Source organism: Hemitrygon akajei, chromosome 23 (assembly GCF_048418815.1).
Source record: "Hemitrygon akajei chromosome 23, sHemAka1.3, whole genome shotgun sequence".
Taxonomy (NCBI): domain Eukaryota; kingdom Metazoa; phylum Chordata; class Chondrichthyes; order Myliobatiformes; family Dasyatidae; genus Hemitrygon; species Hemitrygon akajei.
This window is the reverse complement of record NC_133146.1, coordinates 55,272,429-55,293,895: the sequence shown is the minus strand read 5'-3', so window position 1 is coordinate 55,293,895 and position 21,467 is coordinate 55,272,429. Positions and strand designations below refer to the sequence as shown.

The following is a 21,467-nucleotide window of genomic DNA, read 5'->3' as shown; positions in this document are numbered from 1 at the left end:
AGGCATGTTCTGATTTACTGCAAAAATAATTGTTCTCAACATTGTTGAACTAGTTCAGTTTAAACTTCAATTTTACACTGTTGGTAAATCACAAGAAATTTATACCCGACCTTTGCCGTAAGCCGAGAAATGCAATTTTAGGTAGTAATTATTTGTAATGGAGTTTATAGACTTGTAAAATGAGCTCTGTGAGACCGAACACAGTGATACAGATATTACTACTGAGCAAGTTGTAAAATGGGTGAATGAGCAGCCTTTTTTTGTCACAGCATGCAAAGTGAAATTTTCTGATTGTTGTTACTAAACGCAGTGCTTCATTTGATAATATTCCTGCCAGTTGCTTTGGGACATGACATTAAATATGCCATGTAAATTCAAGACGTTGTTACCTCGAAGTCGGAATAGCCATTTAGAAGGTGGAAAATGGCAGCTTTCTGGCTGAACTTATGACAGTATTTCCAAACTAGTTTAATGACAAGGTCTGAGAGCTAGAATCGTGGCTGTTTTTCACAACTGATTTTTTTTTCTGGACTGTTTAGGGGCATTGAGTGGGCAAGTCTGACCAGCTTTCTTTCTTTTGCCACCTCGACACCGAATAATCTGGGACTAGTGCGGAATGAGCTGCAGCTGGTTGATCTACCAACAGGTCAGGAGGCAGAATATCTACTTTTCTGATTTTAGGCAATTCTGAAATTTGATGATGAATGAATGGTTACATTTAATTTTGTTTAGAGGCACAAGAACCTTGTGCTTATGAGAAAAATAAGAATTTTAAGAAAGTTATAAAATTGTAGCATCTTGATTTTGAAATGCAGTTTACGTGAACTCCTCTTAACTACAATCAGAAAGAGGTATTGTTTGGTATGCCACAGGCATTTAGGGCAGCAATGAAGGTCCATCTTTCCATCTTTGGGATCTTCCTTCATTGTGTCAATAGCTTCCTCTTTGTTTTCACTACTGTCAGTTATGAAAAGCCCGTGTGGAGACCCAGGAATACTGATGTAGAAGGACTCTCCATTGCTGTTTCTGTAACAATTTTGTTTTACCTGTCAGTGTTGTTGGCCCTGAGATGAACTCCTGAACCCTGAGGACTGGTGAAGCACTCTTAGTCTGTCCTCTACTCTTTGACCTGTTTGGCATGAGTGACCCTACCAAAAGCCAAAGCATAAAGCCAACATAGCTCTCCAGGTCATTGAAGCACGCAAGCCCACAAACCCTACGACAAGGCTGTGGTCCTCTTGGTGGAATTGCAATCAAAATTTTGGATTTATTTTGATTGCCTTAGTTTTTAAATTCTCCATCTAGTGAACATAGTAAATTTACTTGTTAGTATGAAGTAATTTGAATGCTTTCTTTTTGGGATTAGAGTTTTGTTTCTGATTAATACAAACCTACATGGCCAATGCATCCAGTCTTTGTTATCTGCTAACCTACTATCCATCTATTTGTCAGTGTGTGCATCACTTGGAATACTGGTAAGTTCCTATAGTACCTGCTGCTGTCTTGGCTGGTGAATCCTGTTTACTAAGAGATGGAGTACATTTGATCTCTTGTTAAATAGTGAAATGTAAATAGTTAATGTCTGTCTAGATCCAGGGTCAAGCCCTGAAACACCAGGGTCTGGATTGTGGGTTGGATGTTCAGTCATAGCTGAGGTTAGGTTGGGAATCCTGGGGATTGAGATCATGAGTGGCTTTGTGGCCACAACTGGGTCTGGAATGCCTGCTGAAAGGGTTGACTGCTGCGTGTTAGTGATGACCACATTGTAATTTTAATCACAAGGTCTGTACTCCTTTCCTCATGAATAATGTAGATTTAATGTAAAATTAATGATCATCTTGCTCCTTGTCAGAATTGATGGTTGCTAAAAAAAAAAGCAAATAAATTACCACTGGACTAAATTTAAGTCCAGTCACATCAGATGTAGCTGTATGTACTCTGAGATTAAATACTCTTGATTCCTTTTTTAAGAGCCATTGGAATTTAAAGTTGCTTATTGCATTTCCATCTTATTGCCTCATTAATTGTGATGCCACTCAAGAAGCTTTCTCTGGCACTTACTCCCTTTTTCTCCATAATCTCACTTGTGCTGCCATTGGCCTGGTTTCTTTGCTACCTCTCCTCCACTTTCCTCCAATCCCTCACCTCTTTCTTAATTGCCCCACCTATTCTTTTTCTTTTCCTTTTCCTACTCTTCTCCCCTTTTCCATCCTGCTCCACTGCACTTAATCTTCTCCTGTCCAGTTCTGTTTATCAACCAGACGTTAGCAGTGGTTGACCTGTGCAGTTTTGGTTCTGTTCTTGCTCTGTTAAATTCCTCGTCATTCTTGTATTTTCACTGAATAATATTTCAAATTTGATTTAGAAGAATAGGAGAGGTGTAGACATGGTAAACAGACAATCTTTTTCCTCTGGGTGGAACTATCAAATGCTAGAAGGCTTAGGTGTGAAATGAGAGGGTAGAAATTTAAAGGAGCTGTACATAGTAAGTTGTTGGAGCTAATTCAGAAAATGTGTAGCATGGGTGGTTGGTCTTTTCTCCGATCTTGGCAATTTACTTGCAAATGTTTCGTCACCATGTGAGGAGACATTGTCAGTGCACCATTGATTGTGGTATGTCCTCCAAATACCTGGCCTTTATATACTTTAAAATCAATTTTTCAATAGACTTTTACTAACACATAGACCATAATCCTTTTTATGAACATGCGGGCAAAATTCCAGACCACATGCACGAAGTTCACCACAGCTATTTAGCAACAAGATTTCCTGCCCACATCACAACTGAGTTTTCAAAATGATGTCCAATCAGCTGATTGAAAAGTGTTTAAAGGACAAGCATTTGGCAGATATACCACTATCAACAGGACACTGACTATGTCTCCTCTCATGGTGACAAAACGTCTGTAAGTAAGGTGCCAAGATTGGAGAACAACTCAACCCAACCACAGTAAGTTATCTTTACACAAAGAGAGCTACAGTTACAAGAAAAAGTTTGTGAACCCTTTGCAATTACCTGGTTTTCTGCATTAATTACTCATGAAATGTGGTCTGATCATCTAAGTTACAATAATAGACAAACATGATCTGTCTAAATTAATAACACAAACAATTGTACTTCTTCTCATCAATACTGGGTACTCCATTTAAACTTTCACAGTCTAGGTTCAAAAATGTATGTGAATCTCTGGGGTAATGCTATTTGGAGTCAGGTGTTCCAATCAATGAGATGAGATTGGAGGTGTGGGTTGTAGAAGTGCCCTGCCTATAAAAAAAAAAGAGACACAAAGTCAGGTCACTGACAGAGCCTGCTCTTCTGAGGAAAGATCTGTTTATGTGCACCATGCCTCGATCAGAACAAATTAACGCAGAAAACCAGGTAATTGCAAAGCATTCACAAACTTCTTGCAACTGTTGGTGCTTGGAATGCACTGGAAGCAAGGTGGTGGACACTGATACAATGGTATAGTTTACGAGATGTTAAGACAGGTGCATAAACAGGTAGGGAATAGAGGAATACAGACCATAATGCATCTGATAATTTGGGATTAGTTAGATTTTCATCATGGTTGTAGGCCCTGTTCCCATGCAGTAAATTTATTATCAAAGTACTGTACGTATATGCCACCATATACAACCCTGAGATTCATTTACTTGTGTGTGAACTCAATAAATGTATAGAATAATAACTATAACAAAATCAGTGAAAGAGCGCCTGTCTTGACCATTCAGCCAGAGTGCAGAAGAAAACAAACTATTATATATTCTCTGTTTTTAACATTTTTTTTCTTAAGTTCTATTCAATTCTAACCATTTTTTTAATCTTGCATATTATTAGCAGAATTTCATTGAAGAATTTCTATTGCAGGAAGAAGCAGAGGTGTATAGTTTCTTTCATTGTTAAGGCCATGCAATAATTTCAGAATGTATATTCCTATTCAGAAGTACAATGTTAAGACTATTTAAAATAATGGTTAAAAATATTTCAAAATCAAAGTGTATACACAACAATTTATGGGAATAAATTCAAGTAAGCAAAATTAAGTAGCTGAACTTGCCAACAGGTTTCGTTCTAAACTACAAGAACAGAAATCACCATCCAGATAGATGGGATGACTGTTGGATCAGTTATTCAGCATATCCTCATTTACATGGGTTCACACAAATTCAGATCTTGCTTCTGAGTAACTGAATGCCAATGGTTTCCTACAGAAAAGCTGATTACACCCAACTCAATGCCCTTTTATGGTAATGTGTGGAATTGCATGTATTTGAGCTATAAAATTAAAGTCCTCAGCACAAAAGTGTTTATGTTTGGGATGCTATTCTAATTGTGCTGTATTTTAAGAATAACGTTAATCTTTTACTAAAATCTTTGTGATGCTATTTCATTACATTACTGTTGATCACTAGAGATGAAGAAATATCAGCAGGCAATTGCTGTATTCACTGGTTTTGATCATATTTTCTGCAAATGATTTTGCTACCCAGGGAGAAGTATTGCATTTAGGGGTGAGAGAAGCAATGATGAACCACCAATAGAAATGATGAAAATATCCCATTTGAAGTAAGTAAGGCTGTGTCACTAAATACATTGTTATTCTCTTAACCATAATCTTAAAAGTTTTCTACCTTCATAGCATTAAAAATTGAACACTCGCACCTTTGCCTTTCTGCCTTTGCTGCGATATTGGTAGAAGAACGTTGATACTTAACCCGGGAAATCTTGTTGAGTGATGCCATTGATAGCTTGAATCTTTGAAAGGACATAACCCAATTTACAGTATTTATATGGAGAATGTAGTCTACCTTCACTTTTGTGCATTTAGTCTGGCTATAAGTACAGTTGTTCATACTTTTAAAAGCTAGGCAGAGTCTTTCTGGGCTTTCTGCTGAGCTTGATATTGTTAGGATTCTTAGGCAATTGGTAAAGGCCAAAAAGAAGACGTTAGCGTTAAGCAGAGTGGCCAAAGTGTGAATGGATAGAGTTAGAGTGGGGAACTGATGCTTTGCTGAGAAGAGGCGGATATCCGCCAGCCTGACGTTTCTGTTTCTTTCTTTATTAGTTAGAGCAGGGAGAATGGATTCCAGTGCGGGAATGCAGGAGATCTGGGCGATCTCCAGTGTCTCTGATTGTTTCATCTGCAAGAGGGGCATCTGGGTACAGCTCCTTATGGACCACAATAGGGATCTGGAGCTGGATAACCCATAGCTCACTCAGGAGAATGAAGAGGTGATAGGTAGGAACTACAATGAGGCAATCACACCTAAGTTTCAGTAAGTATGTAGCTAGGTGACTGGAGAGAGAATGGGAATAAGCAGACGGTGGCCCTGTGGCCGACATGGCTCATGATGATGATGTCCCCGGTGGCCGTTCCCCTCAATAACAAGTGTACTGCTTTGGATACTGCTAGGGGAGGATGACCTACCAGGAGACAGTTACAGTGACCAGGTTTCTGGCATTGAGTCTGGCTCTGTAGCTCAGAGGGAGGCAGGAAAAAGAGGAGAGTGGCAGTGATAGGCGATACAGCAATCAGGAGATTTTGTGGCTGTAGAAAAAGTGTGCCAGATGGTATCTTGCCTTCCAGGTGCCTGGATGTATCTCAGGTCATATCCACAGCTTTCTTAAGGAGGAGAGTGAGCAGCCAGAATTCATGGTACATATTGGTACCAACGACATGCAGTAGATAGATAAAGGCATGAGATCCTGAATTTAGTAGGTTGGAAACTAAAAAGCAGGACCTCCAGGGAAGTAATCTCTGGATTGCTGCCTGTGCCACATGCCAGTAAGGGTATAATAATGAGGGCATGATCGTTCATTGTGTGGCTGAAGGACTGGTGCAAGAACTGGTTTCAAATTTGTGGATGATCGGCATTTCTTTGGGGGAAGGTTTGACCTGTAAAAAACGGGACGGGTTACACCTGAGCTTGAGGGAGACCAATATTCCTTGCGAGCAGGTTTGCTGGAGATATAGGGGAGGGTTGAAAGTAGACTGGCAGGGGAATGGGAATGAGACTGATAGGTTAGAGGATGGAGCAGTTGGTGTAAAGGTAGTTGGAACACGTAGAGAGATTGTGAGGAAGGACCACAGTGGGTAGGGCATAAATGCAATCAGTTGGATGGGTTGAAATGTGTCTTTTTTAATGCAGGAAGTATAAGGGTGATTAGAGCATGCATCAGTAGATGGAAATACTGTAGAACATTACGACCATTACAAAGAGTTGTCTGTCACAAAGGCAGGAAAGTTTGCTGGATGTTCTGGTGTTTAGAGGTTTCAGAAGGGAGATGGCAGGAGGTAAAAGAGGTGAGGAAGTGACGTTGCTAATTGGACATCTTATAACATCTGCATAAGGGGAGGATGTCATAGAAGGATTGTCCATTGAGTCATTATGGGTAGAATTGAAAAACAGGAAGGAAGCAATCACTACTTGTAGTATTCTGTATCCGTGCCACCGATCCTCCCCCAAAGCGTTGATGTGATAGTGAAGAGCAGATCGCAAGGCAGATTTTGGAAAGGTTAAAAAATAACAGGGTTTTTGTCATGGGTGACTTCAACTGTCCTAATATTGATTGGCATCTCCCCAGGGCAAATGGTTTAGATGGGTTGGAATTTGTTAAGTGTGTCCAGAAGGATTTCTGGCATGGTATGTGGACAGGCCAACTAGGATGGAGGAAATGAACCTGGTCAGGTGGCAGATCTCTCAGTGAGTGTGTATTTCAGAGGCAGTGACCACAATTCCCTGACCTTTACCATAGCCTTGTGCAGGGATATAAACAAATAGAATGGGAAAGTATTGAACTGGGGAGGATAAATTAAGATGCTATTAGATAGAAACTTTGGAGCTTAAATTGGAGAGTTATTTGGGGAGCACTTACTTGGGTTCTGGATAGGTTTGTCCCACTGGGGTAGGGAAAGGATAGTAGGGTGAAGTTGACAAGGAAGAAGGAAGGATACTTAAGGTTTTGAAAACAAGGATCAGATGAGGCTTTAGAGAGTAATGAGGTTGCCAGGAAGGAGCTTAAGAATGGACTTAAGAAAGCTGGAAGGGGATGTGAGAAGTCCTTGGCATGTAAGATTAGAAAAAACCTCGAGTTCTTCATGCATGTGAAGAACAGGAGGATGACTAGATAGAGGGTTAGACCAATCAGGGATAAAAGAGGAAACGTAGCTGGAGTCCGGGTTGGTGGGGGGGGGGGGGGGGGGGTGGGGGGGGTGTTTCATGAACACTTTGTTTCAGTATTCGGCAGTGAGTGGAATCGTAATGAATATGAGGTGCATTTGGAGCAGGCTAAAATGCTGGAACATATTGATGTGAAGAAAGAGGATGTGCTGGAACATTTAAAAATTTTTAATAGATAAGCCTATGAGCTGGACAAGATATCCCTCAGGTCTCTACAGGAAGCGAGGGAAGAGATTGCAGCAATAATCTTTGTGTATTCACTGGCTACAGGGGTAGTACATGAAAATTAGAGGGTGGTAAATGCTATTCCTTTGTTCAAGAAAAGTAATAGGGATAATCCTGGGAATTACAGATCAGTGGGTTTTACAGCAGTGGTGAGCAAACTATTGAGAAGATTCTAAGAGACAGGATTTATGAGTGTAGTCTGATTAGGGATAATCAGCATGGCTCTGTAAGGAGCAGATCTTAGTAGTGCAGAAGAGCAGAGGGATCCTGGGGTCTATGTTCCCACTGAAGATAGGCTGGTAGTAGATGGAGCACATTCTGCTTCGAGTGCAGTGATCAGTAATGCTCTGCTGAGTTTTCTTCTGGGATCTCTGTCCTTCGTGACTTTCATAAATGACCTGAATGTGGAGGTGGAAGAGTGAGTTAGAAAGTTTGCAGATGACATTGCTGGTGTTTTGGATAGCATAGAAAGTTGTCAGAGTTTACAGTGGGATATTGATCGGATGTGGAGCTGGACTGAGAAGTGGCACGTGGAGTTCAATCTGGAAAAGAGTGAAATGATACACTTTGGAAGGTCAAACTCGAGGGCAAAGTACAGGGTTTGGAGAAACAGAGGAATCCTGGGGTCTGTGTTCCCACGTCGCCATAGAAGTTGATAGGGTGGTTAAGAAGGTGTATGGTGTGTTGGCATTCATTAATCGGGAGCTTGAGTTCAAGAGCCATGGGGTAATGTTGCAGCTGTATAAAGCTCTGGTTCGACCACAGTTGAAGTATTGTATTCAGTTCTGGTTGCCTCATAATAGGAAGAAATGGAAGTATTAGAGAGGGATGCAAAAGAGATTTGCCAGGCTGCAGTAGACAGGATGTCTTATGAGGAAAGGTTGAGTGAACTAGGGCTTTTCTCTTTGGAGTGAAGGAGGATGAGGGGAGACTTGATAAGAGTGTATAAGATTATAAGAGGCATTGATAGTGTAGACTGCCAAGGGCAGAAATTGCTAGTACAAGAAGGCATAAATTTTAACAGATTGGAGGAAAGTAGGGGTGGGATCAGAGATAGGTTTATTCACAGATAGTGGTGGGTACATGGAATGCACTGCTCGGTGTAGTGGTAGAGGCAGATACCTTAAGGACATTTACGGGACTCTTAGATAGGTACATGGATGAAAGAAAAATGGAGGGCCTCATGTGAGGGAAAGGTTCGACTGTAAAGTAGGTTAAGTGATCAATACAACATTATGGGCTGAAGGGCCTGTGCTGTGCTGTGTTCTAGTTATATAATTATTTTGTACTCAGCTTCAGGTGATGAGACCACAGATTCATACATGTGCTCTCATCTTGGTTAGATAAATATTGAGCAAATGTATAGGTACTTACACTGAAAAATAAAATCTTTTTGCAAATGCCTTTGTGTTGGTATTAGTAAATCAGTTTATATCATGAATGTTGCTGGAAAAAAAATAGAACACATCAGCCCAATCTAAAAGATGATATATTTGTTTTATTTAGGCAGTTCTTAGTTGTGGTGTTCAGAGACAAGCCATTGGAGCTATGGGATATTAGAACATGCACTCTGCTTCGTGAAATGATGAAGAACTTTCCTGCAGTTACAGCACTGGTATGTCCACACATTGACCCCTGCGATTTGAAAGTTTATGTGTGATAGGACCTATTTTTATGCCTGAATTTGTGATATATAAAAGTAACATATTCCCTTTCATGCAGAATTGCTAAGTTAGTTATTATTAATGAAATCACGTGCTTTTATTTAATTAGGAAGATTTAAAAACTGCCCTGAGGATTGACATCTAGGTTTTATTTTTGTGCATTTCAAAAAATATGCTCAAGTTGCTAGGCAACAGCTAAGACTTCAAACATCTTGCATCAAGTTTGTGATCAAATCCAAGTTAACTGATCTCATTATGGGTAGCTGTATGATGCAATAATTAAATTTTTAAACCAGAAAAGGTAAATTCACAGTGGAGTCATATGCTGATTTTCATCTAGCTCCTGGTGAACATATTTAATATTGGCACAGGAATTGCCTGTGGTTTCTTCTGACCCTGCCTGGTGTTCTGCCAATATTGGCGTACTGTATTTCATTTTGTTGGGATTTACTTATTTATTAGGCTGCAGCATAGGATAGACCCTTCCTGACCTTCAAACCATGCCACCCAACCATCCCCTAATTTAATCCTAGCCTAATAATGGGACAATGTATAAAGACCAATTAACCTACCAACCACTATATCTTTGGCCTGTGGGAGGAAACCAGAGCACTCAGAAGAAACCCATGTGCTCATGGGGAGAATATACAAACTCCTTAAAGGCAGCAGCAGGAATTAAATCTGGGTCACTGGTACTGTAAAGCATTGTTCTGGAGTGCAAATGACAACCCACAGCACAAACTCAGAAAGAAAGGATACTTTTTTGGGGGAGTAGGAGGGAAATATAATTGACAGAAGTCAACAAGGAATAAGACGTAAAACTCATGCATGTGGCAATGCTTGGAAATTTGATTTGTGATTTAATTGGTTAATATTTCGTGTCTTTTTTTTTGAAATGTGATCATTATTCTCAGCCTCAGGATTCCAGTGAAAATTCTTTACGAAACATTTATTGTAAATGTGGTGAAAACTGCCTTCTTTGTGTGTAGATTTTCTTCTTTGTATTACTTGACATAATTAATATGTCATCTCATAACCGTGCTGATGATGAAGTGTAGGCAGAAGAAATAGAGTCAATTCCAGCAAAAGAACAGGCTGTACAAGAGAGAGATACATCAAAAGATGGTGTATAGGAAATTATGCTGACCATAAATGAGTGGTATAATTACGACAAACACTTCAAATCAATTTTATAAAAGGGCGACTTGAAAAGCTACTTAAGAGTGCATTTCAAGAATGATAAATTGAATTAATTTAATACAATAAATTGTATAAGGGAAACAATATCCTAAGGAGATTTAGAGTGCTGAACAGTGAGGGCAAAAAACAAGCAAATAATTAAGCCCATATTAAAATTGAAAATTGCAGTTTGAAAAGTAATAAACAGTCAAAACAAATAGTTTTTAAAGTGATAACCAACACTCAAAATAATTGGAAAAATGCCAAAAGCAGTATAAAACATTTGAAAGCAAAAAGAATCAATCCAAATGAAGAAAGTATAGGAAACAACAAGTAATTAAAGTTTAAAATGTATGCTGAAACTGTAAGGATTAATTAGGTGGAAAAAAGCAAAAGGATTTCCTGGAAGTGTCTCCTGAGATATATATGTCATAGTAATGTTACATGATGAAGGTGAGAAGCTGGGAAAAAGGACTTCTCTATTTCTTTTTCTTTGAAAGTAGATTCTGATTCAAATGGGTTGCAAATGTAAAATGCAGGAGCATGAACTTAGAGTTTACAGTGTCAACAGGTTAAGGATTTTCATGTGTGTGGTTTACTGTTGAAATCTTAGTTACTTTACCGATTCTGTTTTCCTTTATACTCTAAGCACTTTGCTAATGTTTTCCTTCAAGAATAAGGGAAATTGGTAGAATTGTTGAAATTTTCCTGTATTAATGAAGTAACTTCACTCCAAAATACCCGTATAATCTCAAGTTTTGTTGCGTGCAGTTTAGATGTTTTCACTGGTGCATTCATAATTAGTAATTATCCACAAAAATGTAGATATATGGATTGTGATTCCTTCCCAAAAAAATCAAAATGTGATTGAAATTGTATTATGTTCCGTGATATTTCTATTTTTACCATAATCTTGTAAGTATGTCTAAATCCAAGGCAGGCCTAGACTGTTACCAACATTAGTTATTACTCAGGAATTCCCTGTAGAGTGAACAGAAGTTAAATCTTGTACAATTATAACCAATGTATATGCTAAGCATGGACTCATAGCTGGAGAGCAGATTTAAGGAATACACAGTCACATTTGAAGCCTGGTAAGCAGTTCAAGTGTAAATAAGGATTCTTCAAATTACAAATGTTTGATTTCCCATTTTATGCCAGTACATGTCCTCAGCTTACAAATCTTATTTTGTCTTATGAAGCCTAGATCTCCATTTTCTGTCTGTAGTAATATACTACCACAACATAGTTCTGCAAATCAAAAAACTTGGTGGTGGTGGAAATCTGAAATGAAAGGTTTGGAAATAATCAAAGTAGGGCAGAATTCTCTGCCAGGGTTTGGGACATCTCAGATCTAGTCCTCAACATTCTTAAGTGGGAAGGAGAGCATCCAGAGGTCATGGTCCATATAGGTAGCAATGACATGGGTAGGAAGAGTGACGAGGTTCTGCAAAGTGAGTTCAGGGAGTTAGGTGCAGGCTCTCCAGGGTTGTGATCTCAGGACTGCTACCTGTGCTACGTATTAGTGAGGTCAAAAATGGAAGATTATACAGTTTAGCACATGAGTATGAGTTGGTGTAGGAGGAATGACACACGTTTTTCGAATCATTGGGCTCTCTTTCAGGGAGGGTAGGACCTGTACAGAAGAGACAGTTTGCACCTGAACTGGAGGGGGTCTAATATGCTGGCAGGAGAGTTTGCTAGTGCTGCAGGGGGATGGGAACCAGAGTGCCAGAATAGATAGTGAACATGTTGTGGAGACAGATGTTGTTAAGACCTCAGACAAAGTCAGCAATCAAATAATTGTGCATGGTGCGACTAATGTCCCAAGCTATATATATTTCAATGCAAGAAGTATTGTAGGAAACACAGATGTGCTCAGGGCATGTATCAACATGTGGAATTATGATATTGTGACCATTTGTGTGACTTGGTTGTAGGAGGGGCAGGACTGGCAGCTCAATATTCTGGAGTTCCATTGTTTTAGGCGTGACAGCAGGAGGAATTAAAGGGGGAGTGGTGGTGTTACTAGTCGGGGAACATATCACGGCGGTGCTCAGTTAGGACAGATTGGTGAACTTGTTTAGTGATGTGTTGTGAGTGGAACTGAGGAATATGAAAAGCATGACCACATTAATGGGGCTTTATTACAGACCACTCAACAGTCCACAGGATTTAAAGGAACAAATTTGTAGACAGATTGCAGAATTTTGCGAGAAACATAAGGTTGTTACAGTAGGTGATTTTAACTTTCCACATATTGACTGCGACTCCCTTATTGTAAAAGGACTAGATGGGATAGAGTTTGTCAAATATGTTCAAGAAAGCTTCCTTAACCGGTATGTAGAAGTCACAACGAGAGTGTACGATACTTGATCTGCTATTAGGGAATGGGACAGGGCAGTTACAGAGGTTTGTGTAGGGGATTACCTTGCATCTAGTGATCATAATGCCAATAGTAAATATGGAAAAAGATAGGTCTGGTCCTTGAGTTGAGATTCTAAATTGGAGTCTAGAGAAGAGTCAAAGCAGCATCCCTACACAGATTACAGAAGAGGAGGCGTTTGCTGTCTTGAGGCAAATTAGGGTGGATAAATCCCAGGGTCTGACAAGGTATTCCTTCGGACCCTGTGGGAGGCAAGTACAGAAATTAAGTTAGAAATTAAATTAAGTCATTCTTAGTAATAGGTGAGGTACTGGAGGATTGGAGGATAGTTGTTGTTTTGTTGTTTAAGAAAGATTTTAAAGAATATCTTAAATGAAGAGAAGGGAAAGTGGAAAGGTTTAGGAAGGAGATTTCTGAGCTTCAGGTCAAAGCAAATAATGCAGGAAAGGGGATGAGGAGAAGAATGAAAATTATTTAAAGGTTGCAGCACTGTACATATCTAGAATCGTTGCCTGTGTGAAGTGAAAAATCAGTGGAATTCAGTCCATGAGACCATAAGACATAGGAACAGAATTAGGCTATTCAGCCCGTCGAGTCTGCTGTGTCATTTCATTATGGCTGATCCTGGATCCCATTCAACCCCGTACACCCGCCCTCTCACCATATCCCTTGATGCCCCAACCAATCAGGAAACCATCAACTTCCGCTTTGAATATACCCACGGACTTGGCCTCCACTGTAGTCTGTGGCAGAATCACCACTCTTTGACTAGAAGAAATTCCTCCTAACTTCTGTTCTAAAAAGGTCACACCTCACTTTTGAGGTTGTGCCCATTCATTCTGGATGCCCCCACCAGAGGAAATACCCTCTCCGCATCCATCCTATATAGTCCTTTCAGCATTCGGTAGGTTTCAATGAGACCCCACGCGTTCTTCTAAATTCCAGTGAGTACAGGCCCAAAGCTGCCAAACGCTCCTCATATGTTAACCCTTCATTCCTGGAATCATCTTTGTGAACCTCTTCTGGACTCTCTCAATATATCCTTTCTGAGATACGGGGCCCAAAACTGTTGACAATACTCCATGTATGCTCTGGCTAATGTCTTATAAACGTTCAGTTTTATCTCCATGTTTTTATATTCTATTCCCCTTAAACTAAATGCCAATGTTGCACTTGCCTTCTTTACCACACACTCAACCTGTGAATTAACCTTCTGTGAAACTTGCATGAGGATTCCTAAGACCCTCTGCACCTTGGTGTTTGAATTTCTCCCCATTTAGAAAATAGTCTGTACTATGGTTCCTTTTACCAAAATGCATTATCATACATTTCCCAACCTGTATTCTGTCAGTGTCCTGTCAAAGGGTCTCAGCCCAAAATGTTGACTGCTCGTTTCAACGGATGCTGCCCGACCTGCTGAGTTCATCCAGCTTTTGTACGTGTTAATTTGACCACAGCAGCTGCAGTGTACTTGGTGTTTTCTGTATTTTATCTGCCACTTTTTTGCCCATCCTAATTTGTCTAAGTCCTGCTGCAAACACATCGCTTCCTCAATGTACAGTCATGTATGTTGCATTTTTCTAATGTTGATTATAATAGTTTGCCTTGAAAATTTGAATGTGCTGTTTTTGAGTATAAAATATTGTTGCATGTGTATCTAATCTTGATTGAAAACAATTTGATAGTGATATTTGAAAAAAGCAACTTTATCAGGCTGTCTTAAATAATGTCATGTACATGTTTTAGAAACAGTGGCTCTATTTGAATTTCTCACAGCTATTGGCACTTAGACATACACAGCTGTGGCCTTATCAGCCAGTCCTTAAATGCACACGTGTACAACATCACCAATGCTCTCCCACTTGACAAAACTTGAGATTGCTTTTCAATTCATCATCAGGAGATTGCCAATGTGGCCACTGCTAGGAGCAGTATTCATTGCACTGTTGACTGGTATTGCAAATGATATAATCTCATGATTTCCAAGGTGAGTTCTCGCCATATAAAACTTCTTCGTGTGCAGCTCATTTCTTCACTTCCATTCACATTCTGCTCAAACCTCTCATAAGATTGCATTTCCGTCTCCCTTACCCTCTCCATTGCCCACACAATTTGTTTCTGCCCCCTTTCTCCTCTCTCTTCCTTGCTATATCACTGCTGCTCTGTCATTAACTTTCTTCCTCCCTTGCCATATTACCCTTCTGCCATCACCATGTCATCCTCCCTGCCCCCACCCTTTCACTCTTTTCTACCTCGCTTCTCCCCAGCAGCTCACACACTTACACTGATACTTCAATATATTGCATCCCAACATTCAGCCACTTGCATGCGTGCTCCAGACTATTTCACACGAACATCAAAGCAGGGTGCATGTCGTCACTCAAGAACTATTCAACTTTCCCTTCAATGTCAGCAAAATTAAAGAGTTGGGTTTTGACTTCAGGAAGTGGGGTGGCACATGCTGCTGTTTACGTTTGCAGTGCTGACGACAAGCAGATTGAGAGAGTCAGGCTCCTAGGAGTAAGCAAAGCCAATAGCCTGACCTGGTCGAGCCACGTACGTGTCACGGCTAAGAAATCTCAGCGGTGCCCCTACTTCCTCAAGAGGCTAAAGAAATTCAGCTTGTCACCTTGAACCTTTACTGATTTTTATATAGGTGCACCATAGAAAGCATCCTATCTGGGTGAAGTACAACTTGATATGCAAGTTTCACTGCCTGAAACCCTTGCAGAGTTGTGGACACAACTTGGTACATTATATTAACCAACCTCCCCTCCTGGAGAGGCTGTAAGTGCCCAGGCCCAGCCTGACTGGGACTGAAGAATCACAGGCATTTCCTATTCTGGAATAATGAATATCAAATGCCTCATGTAACATTGAATAGTTTGTGATTTGAGAAATATATTGGTAGGTGAATATATAAGGTTTCAGATGTGAATGAGGACTTATAGGAATATTCATAAGTTGGTAGCTTCCTATTAAATGCAGCTGGATAAAGTATTGGGTGACAATAACTTGCATGCTTTCTCTGAAACGTTCCCCATAGGAGCTCTCTGTTACCTGTACATGTCATCTACTAGGTGTTGACGAACGGTCATTGGAAACCAGTTTTAATAGTAGCAATGCGCTTGGAAGAGTTTTATTTATTTAGAGCTGATGTGCGGAATAGGTCGTTGAGTTGCATTGCCCAGCAACTCCAAATTTAACTCTAGCCTATTCACGAGACAAGTTACCGATTGAATTTGCGTCATTTGACCAATTAACGTAATAAGTGCAGAAGAGTCGGTGTGAGCAGCGTGCAGTTTCAGTAGCCAGTAGAAAGGTCTGGCAGTAAACACAGATTCAATATCATTGGTTCTTCAATGTCATTTTTAGAGCCTTTACTGTTTGTAAGATCCATTTATGTAGGTAAATAGTGACGGGTGTTTGTCACGGCGATGTGTTGGAAAATCTTGCTGGAGAAGAATTTTGGGCCCTTTCTCTTCCATTACTAGGATGAGTCATGATTCTTGTAAAGAAAATTAGGGAGCTTGAAATACTCACCCAGAATGGCTCCAATTGACACTTCCAGAAAGGTGCTTCCAATTTCCTTACTCCGTGTTAGCGTAAGCTAGATTTATTATTACTGACATTAGTGACTTGACATTTGTTGTTTTGTGACAGCATAGAGTGCAAAGATATAAAATTGCAATAAATTACAGAAATAAATTTAAAAATAGTGCGAAACAAAGTGCTAAACGGTAGTATTCATAGACCATTCAGAAATCAGATGTTGAAAGTAGGAATCTGTTTCTGAGTTATTAAATGTGGGTCTTCAGGCTCCTCTACATCCTGCCTGAGAAGAGGACATGCCTCAGATGGTGAGGATCCTTAGTGATGGATGCCACTTTTTTTTTTTGCAAAAACTTTTTGGGCATTATCTAGATGAATTTCTATATCATTATTTTTAGAAGCTTGTTGGGAAATGATCAGGAAGTGACACACTCTTGAAAGAAATTTGGGGAAAATTGCAGATGATTGATATTTTGAGGTTTTAAGAAAAGACTGGGTAAATGGAAGAAGAAATGCACAAGAGGGAAAGGTGAAGTTGTGTTTTTATCTTGCAGTCTTGATTCCCTCTTCACTGGAAGTTATGTCATCCAGTGCTAGATTTATAAAGATCACCAAAGTGTTCTATTGGTTTTAACTTCTAGCTGTGCTGAGATTGATTTCTTAATTTGTGAATTTTTATTTTTGAGGGGACTAGTTTAATAAACTGCATAGAGGAAAGAAACTGAGGAATATTATTTTAGAGGACTTGGAAACACAAAGGAATTCACTATGCTTCTTTGTCTACAGGAGTGGTCTCCTTCCCACAACTTGAAGAGTTTGCGCAGAAAGCAGCTTGCAGCTCGAGAAGCCATGGCCAGACAAACAGTTGTTTCTGATACCGAAACCAATAACATTGAGTCACCTATGATCAGGTAACCGAGAAAGAGTGGCTGGATACTGCTGATGTTAGTAGATTTAATCTTCTAAGATGGTGAATGCAGATGGTATAGAAGGTAGCAGATGAGGTTGCCAAACCTAAGATGCTTGGGTACACTCTACATTTATGTGTATGAAATTACTATGAATAAACTAGCTTGTGTAATAAAGAAGTTTTTAAGATGATATAGAAATAGCTATGTGGTTGATAGTGAAAACTCTAAACTGCAGAACAAGGTAGATGATTTGGTCATTTGGACCAGAAAAGTTGCCAGAAAAATGGCAAATAGAATTGAACCCAGAGCAGTATAAGGTAGTGCATTTGGAGGGGTGAAACAAATGAATGCACATTAAACTTCAGGGTATTGAGTGGTGTGGAGTAACAAAGGGACTTGGGAGCATTTATCCACACATCATTAAAGGCGGGTCAATAAAGTGGCTTTAAGGTGTGTATATGCTTTTTATTATTGGCCTTGGTACAAAATATAAAAGTGTAAGGGTGCATACACTAGAATTTGAGTATTATGTACAATTCTGATCATCATATTACGGAAAAGATTATTTCACTGCAGAGGATGGGGGGGGGGGGGGGCAGATTTATGAGGTCTTGCAGGGGCTGGAAAATTTTAGCCTAGGGGAAAGGTTGGGTGAAAGAAAGTTGTTTTGTTTGGAATAAAGGTTTGAATGACTATATAAAAATATGAAGGATTTTCAAAGATTCAAAGTGCATTTGCTATCAAAGTATGCCTGCAGTATGCAACCCTGATAGTCATCTTCCACAAAGACAACCACAAAACAAAGAAACACCATGGAACCCTTTCTAGAAAAATGCAAAAAAAAACAGATCGTGCAAACAGCGACAAAAAAATGAGTGAAGATCACAGAATATAAAACACAAAAATCAAAAGAGTTCAGGCGTATTCAGTTCAGCTCAGACTTCATTACCTGCAGGCTGCCCTGATTCAAAATCACATCAAAAAGAGGAGCACCAGAAACACATCATAATGTGAACTACAGAGGCCAATCCACAAACCCCACCGTAAATAGGAAAGGTTCATTTTGCTCGTCCAAGAGAACAAAAATTCAAGATCATGAGTTCAAAATAAATGGTAGAAAGGTTAAAGGGAAAATGAGGACTTTTGTTTATCCACAGAAGAATTTGGAACTTGTTGATTGTGGTAGAAGAAGAAACCATGGCCATGCTTAAAGTATACTACAGACCAAGTATAGGAAAATGGGATTAGGCTGGAGTCCTTTTGTCAGTTGGGACGGAGACAACTGATTGTGCCGCAAATCTTCTATGATTTGTGTTGAATGCAAGATAAGCATTGATTACAAAATTAGGGATAACTCCCATAGTCTCAAAAATAGCCATTTCCAAAAGAGAGCACTTCCATTAGTGAAGTGCAGCACTGGAATGTCAGCATAGATATTTGTGTTCCAGTCTGTAGAGTGGAACTGCACTGATGATCCTATTTCAGTACTTTTCTCTGTTCAATGAGTTCCTTTGCCATTAGTTCTCATCCCACAGTGATCTTTTACTCAGTAAAAAATAAATCCAGAGTCCATTAGGTTTAATTCTGTTTCTAGTTCATCATTTTTACTGCATTCTGCAGCATCAGTGGTGGGTTCATGTTGTCGATTTTTTTCTTGAAAAGTGATTTGACTTTTAAGTCTATTAAAATAGCCATGTATGAATTATTACAAGTATATTGACTGTAAATTCAATAAATCTTTTAATTCTCCAGTTTACTGCAGGAGGCAGAGAGTAAAGCCGAACTTAGTCATAACATCTCTGCACGGGAGCACTTTATATTTACTGACAATGATGGACAGACCTTCCATCTCACTGTGGAAGGGAATATAGTGAAGGATGTAGTCAGAATTCCTCCAGATGTAAGTACCATCGGGCCAAATCTTAATGTGAAATAACAGGCTTATTTTGCAGACTGACTGAAATGCCAATAAATTGTATGATCTAGTAAGTGTCCAACAAATCAAAATTATAATTAACTATCTGTGTAATCAGAGCAGATGCACAATTTAGTTTTTCTCGTAATTGAAAATAGATGAAGGTTGAAAACTATTATTCTTGAAAAACATTTGCGTGAAAGACAAGGAGTGGTTTTGGCAGAATGTTTCTCTCGAGATTGTCAAATAAACTGGTCAGTTGATTAAGCTTGGGTTCAATGAACCAAGCTTCCTTACCTCCTGCTCTCCCCTTCATTGTTGTGTAATAGAAACACATTTGATGTACATTAACTTGTCTGGTACATTAGGCAAAGGACTATCACTTCAGCAGCCGGAATTTAAATCCAGCACAGACTTTACAGATAAGAGTTGTCTCTGCTGTCTGTTTCTGTAAAAGATCATAATATTATCCTGTAGTTGTTCAATGGCTCCATTTAATACAGAGAATATATACGGTATACAACCTGAAATTCTTACTCTTCGCAGACATCCACGAAACAGAAGACAAACCCCAAGAACGAATGACAGAAAAATGTTAGAACCCCAAAGCCCCCTCCTCCCCCCACACTTAAGCAGCAGCAAAGCATCAACCCTCCCTCTCTCCCACTTGTTCCAGTAGAAAACATCAAACCCCCCCCCCCCCCCCCCACCACCCACCATGCAAGCAGTAGTTAAGGTCCCAAAGAGACCATAATCTAGAGTCGAGGAACAAGCACAAACCATAGATACTCTCCCTCACTAACAAGGGAGAGAGATGTATCACCTCCTCCACAGCGAGACGAGAAGCCGACGGCTCGGTTACAGTCTGCAGCATACCTGTATTTTGAGCTTGCCCAACTCGAGAGTCAGCAGGAAACTCTCACCGTTGAGATAGAGAGAGAGTGCAATTGCTGGAGTGTCGAGGCCTCTGACAGCTGCACCTGCTGCCTCGATATTCCTGTCTCCCGTAGTGCTTCAGTCAGTGACACCAGCGAGGAACTGATTCATCCACAAGGTCGCACTCAGAAGGTGCACACCTTCCAGGCCGTTCCTGGAGATATCGAAAACACTTGGCTCTGAGATTGGGAACCCACGGCTGCAGTTTGAGTGCAGCTATAAACCCTGACAGGATCCCAGCCACCTTGAAAAGGAATGAAAATATATTAAAGAGAAGAATTTAAACTGTTTCACAGATGAACTTGAAGAAGTCACCCTCTGGCACCATTCATGGGTTCATGGCAAAAAGTTGATCATGATTGATGCTATATTAGAAATCTCAGCCAAAGAATCAATATCATTGTGCAGAATTAGCTCCAGAATGGAGTTTCTGTTTACAAACTGGATCCAGGGTTTTGCTGTGGGTCTGTAAGGACAAAGTGTAGCAAATGCTGAATGTCTGTAATACCAACACAGTCAAGTAAGCTTCCCAAATCACTTAATTCATAGGGTTGTGGTTTTTGGAAATGTGAAGCTGGGTGGGTTGAATCTAATTGCCCTTTCCAACCAGTTCGATGCACCTGGAGTGCTGTTGACTAATTATTGAGAACACGCGTCAGTGGACAACAAGATAATTGGTGTATGATTTGACAATGGTGAGAGGCTATAATTAGTACATTCTGAAGTTTGGATTAAAATATATGCTGGGGCAGATCTTTTTTTTCCAGTCCAGCAGAAGAAGGTTGATGCTTGAACAAACCGTCTTCTGTCCTGTTCAGAGGAGCTGAGTAATGATAGCTGAAGTGTTTGGGGTAGGAATGAGGTGTTTGCTTAGATGAAATTGGTGCTTTCAGTTTCAGTCTGAGTTTAGATTTTTTTTCACATGCAGCTGGGTTCAAACACAGGCTGCTCGGATTTACAACATTGCTTTGATTTTATAATTTGTTCTCCACCAGATAAATAATGATAAAAACTACCTTCTCTAACAGTGAAGTTCAAATAGGTGAATCTAGTGGCAGCAAAATATAATTGGAAATAGAAGTGAAGGGAACTGCATTTGGCTGAGTTACTATAGAGCCTGTGCTCATGGCACAGACTGTATTATGAAGAATGCTTCAGATTTCTGATTCTCTTGATAATTCTGCATGCATGTTCAGTAAATCATTTTTCTTTGTAAAGGAAGGTAATTTTATTGTATTATTCTGACACACTCAAATAAAATTCAGTAATGATCTTGCTGTAAAATGTGAAAAGCTGGTCTACTAGGATATATTGTAAAGCTTTATTATGATGTTGCTGTGGTTACCAATTGATTTTAAGGTTGATTTGCTTCATTTAATATTAAACTATTTGTTTTTCGTAGAGTATAATTACTTGCAAAGTAACAACAACTTGTGCATATGGAATGCTTAATTCTGTTCTCCAATCTCCAAAAGCACTGCAGGACACTTCACAACATTATTAAGCAAAATTTGGCA

General features: G+C 39.6%; 1 protein-coding gene across 1 annotated transcript in view; it reads left to right on the top strand.

Moving 5' to 3' along the window:
* wdr11 (WD repeat domain 11) overlaps window positions 1–21,467 on the top strand; it is a 120,057-nt gene that overhangs the window by 58,642 nt on the left and 39,948 nt on the right. Inside the window, exons 12-16 of the mRNA XM_073027696.1 lie at window positions 540–646; window positions 4,492–4,567; window positions 8,914–9,022; window positions 16,975–17,099; window positions 18,852–18,999. Of these exons, the coding sequence (XP_072883797.1) occupies window positions 540–646; window positions 4,492–4,567; window positions 8,914–9,022; window positions 16,975–17,099; window positions 18,852–18,999 (565 nt within the window). The remainder of the gene's footprint in view (window positions 1–539; window positions 647–4,491; window positions 4,568–8,913; window positions 9,023–16,974; window positions 17,100–18,851; window positions 19,000–21,467) is intronic.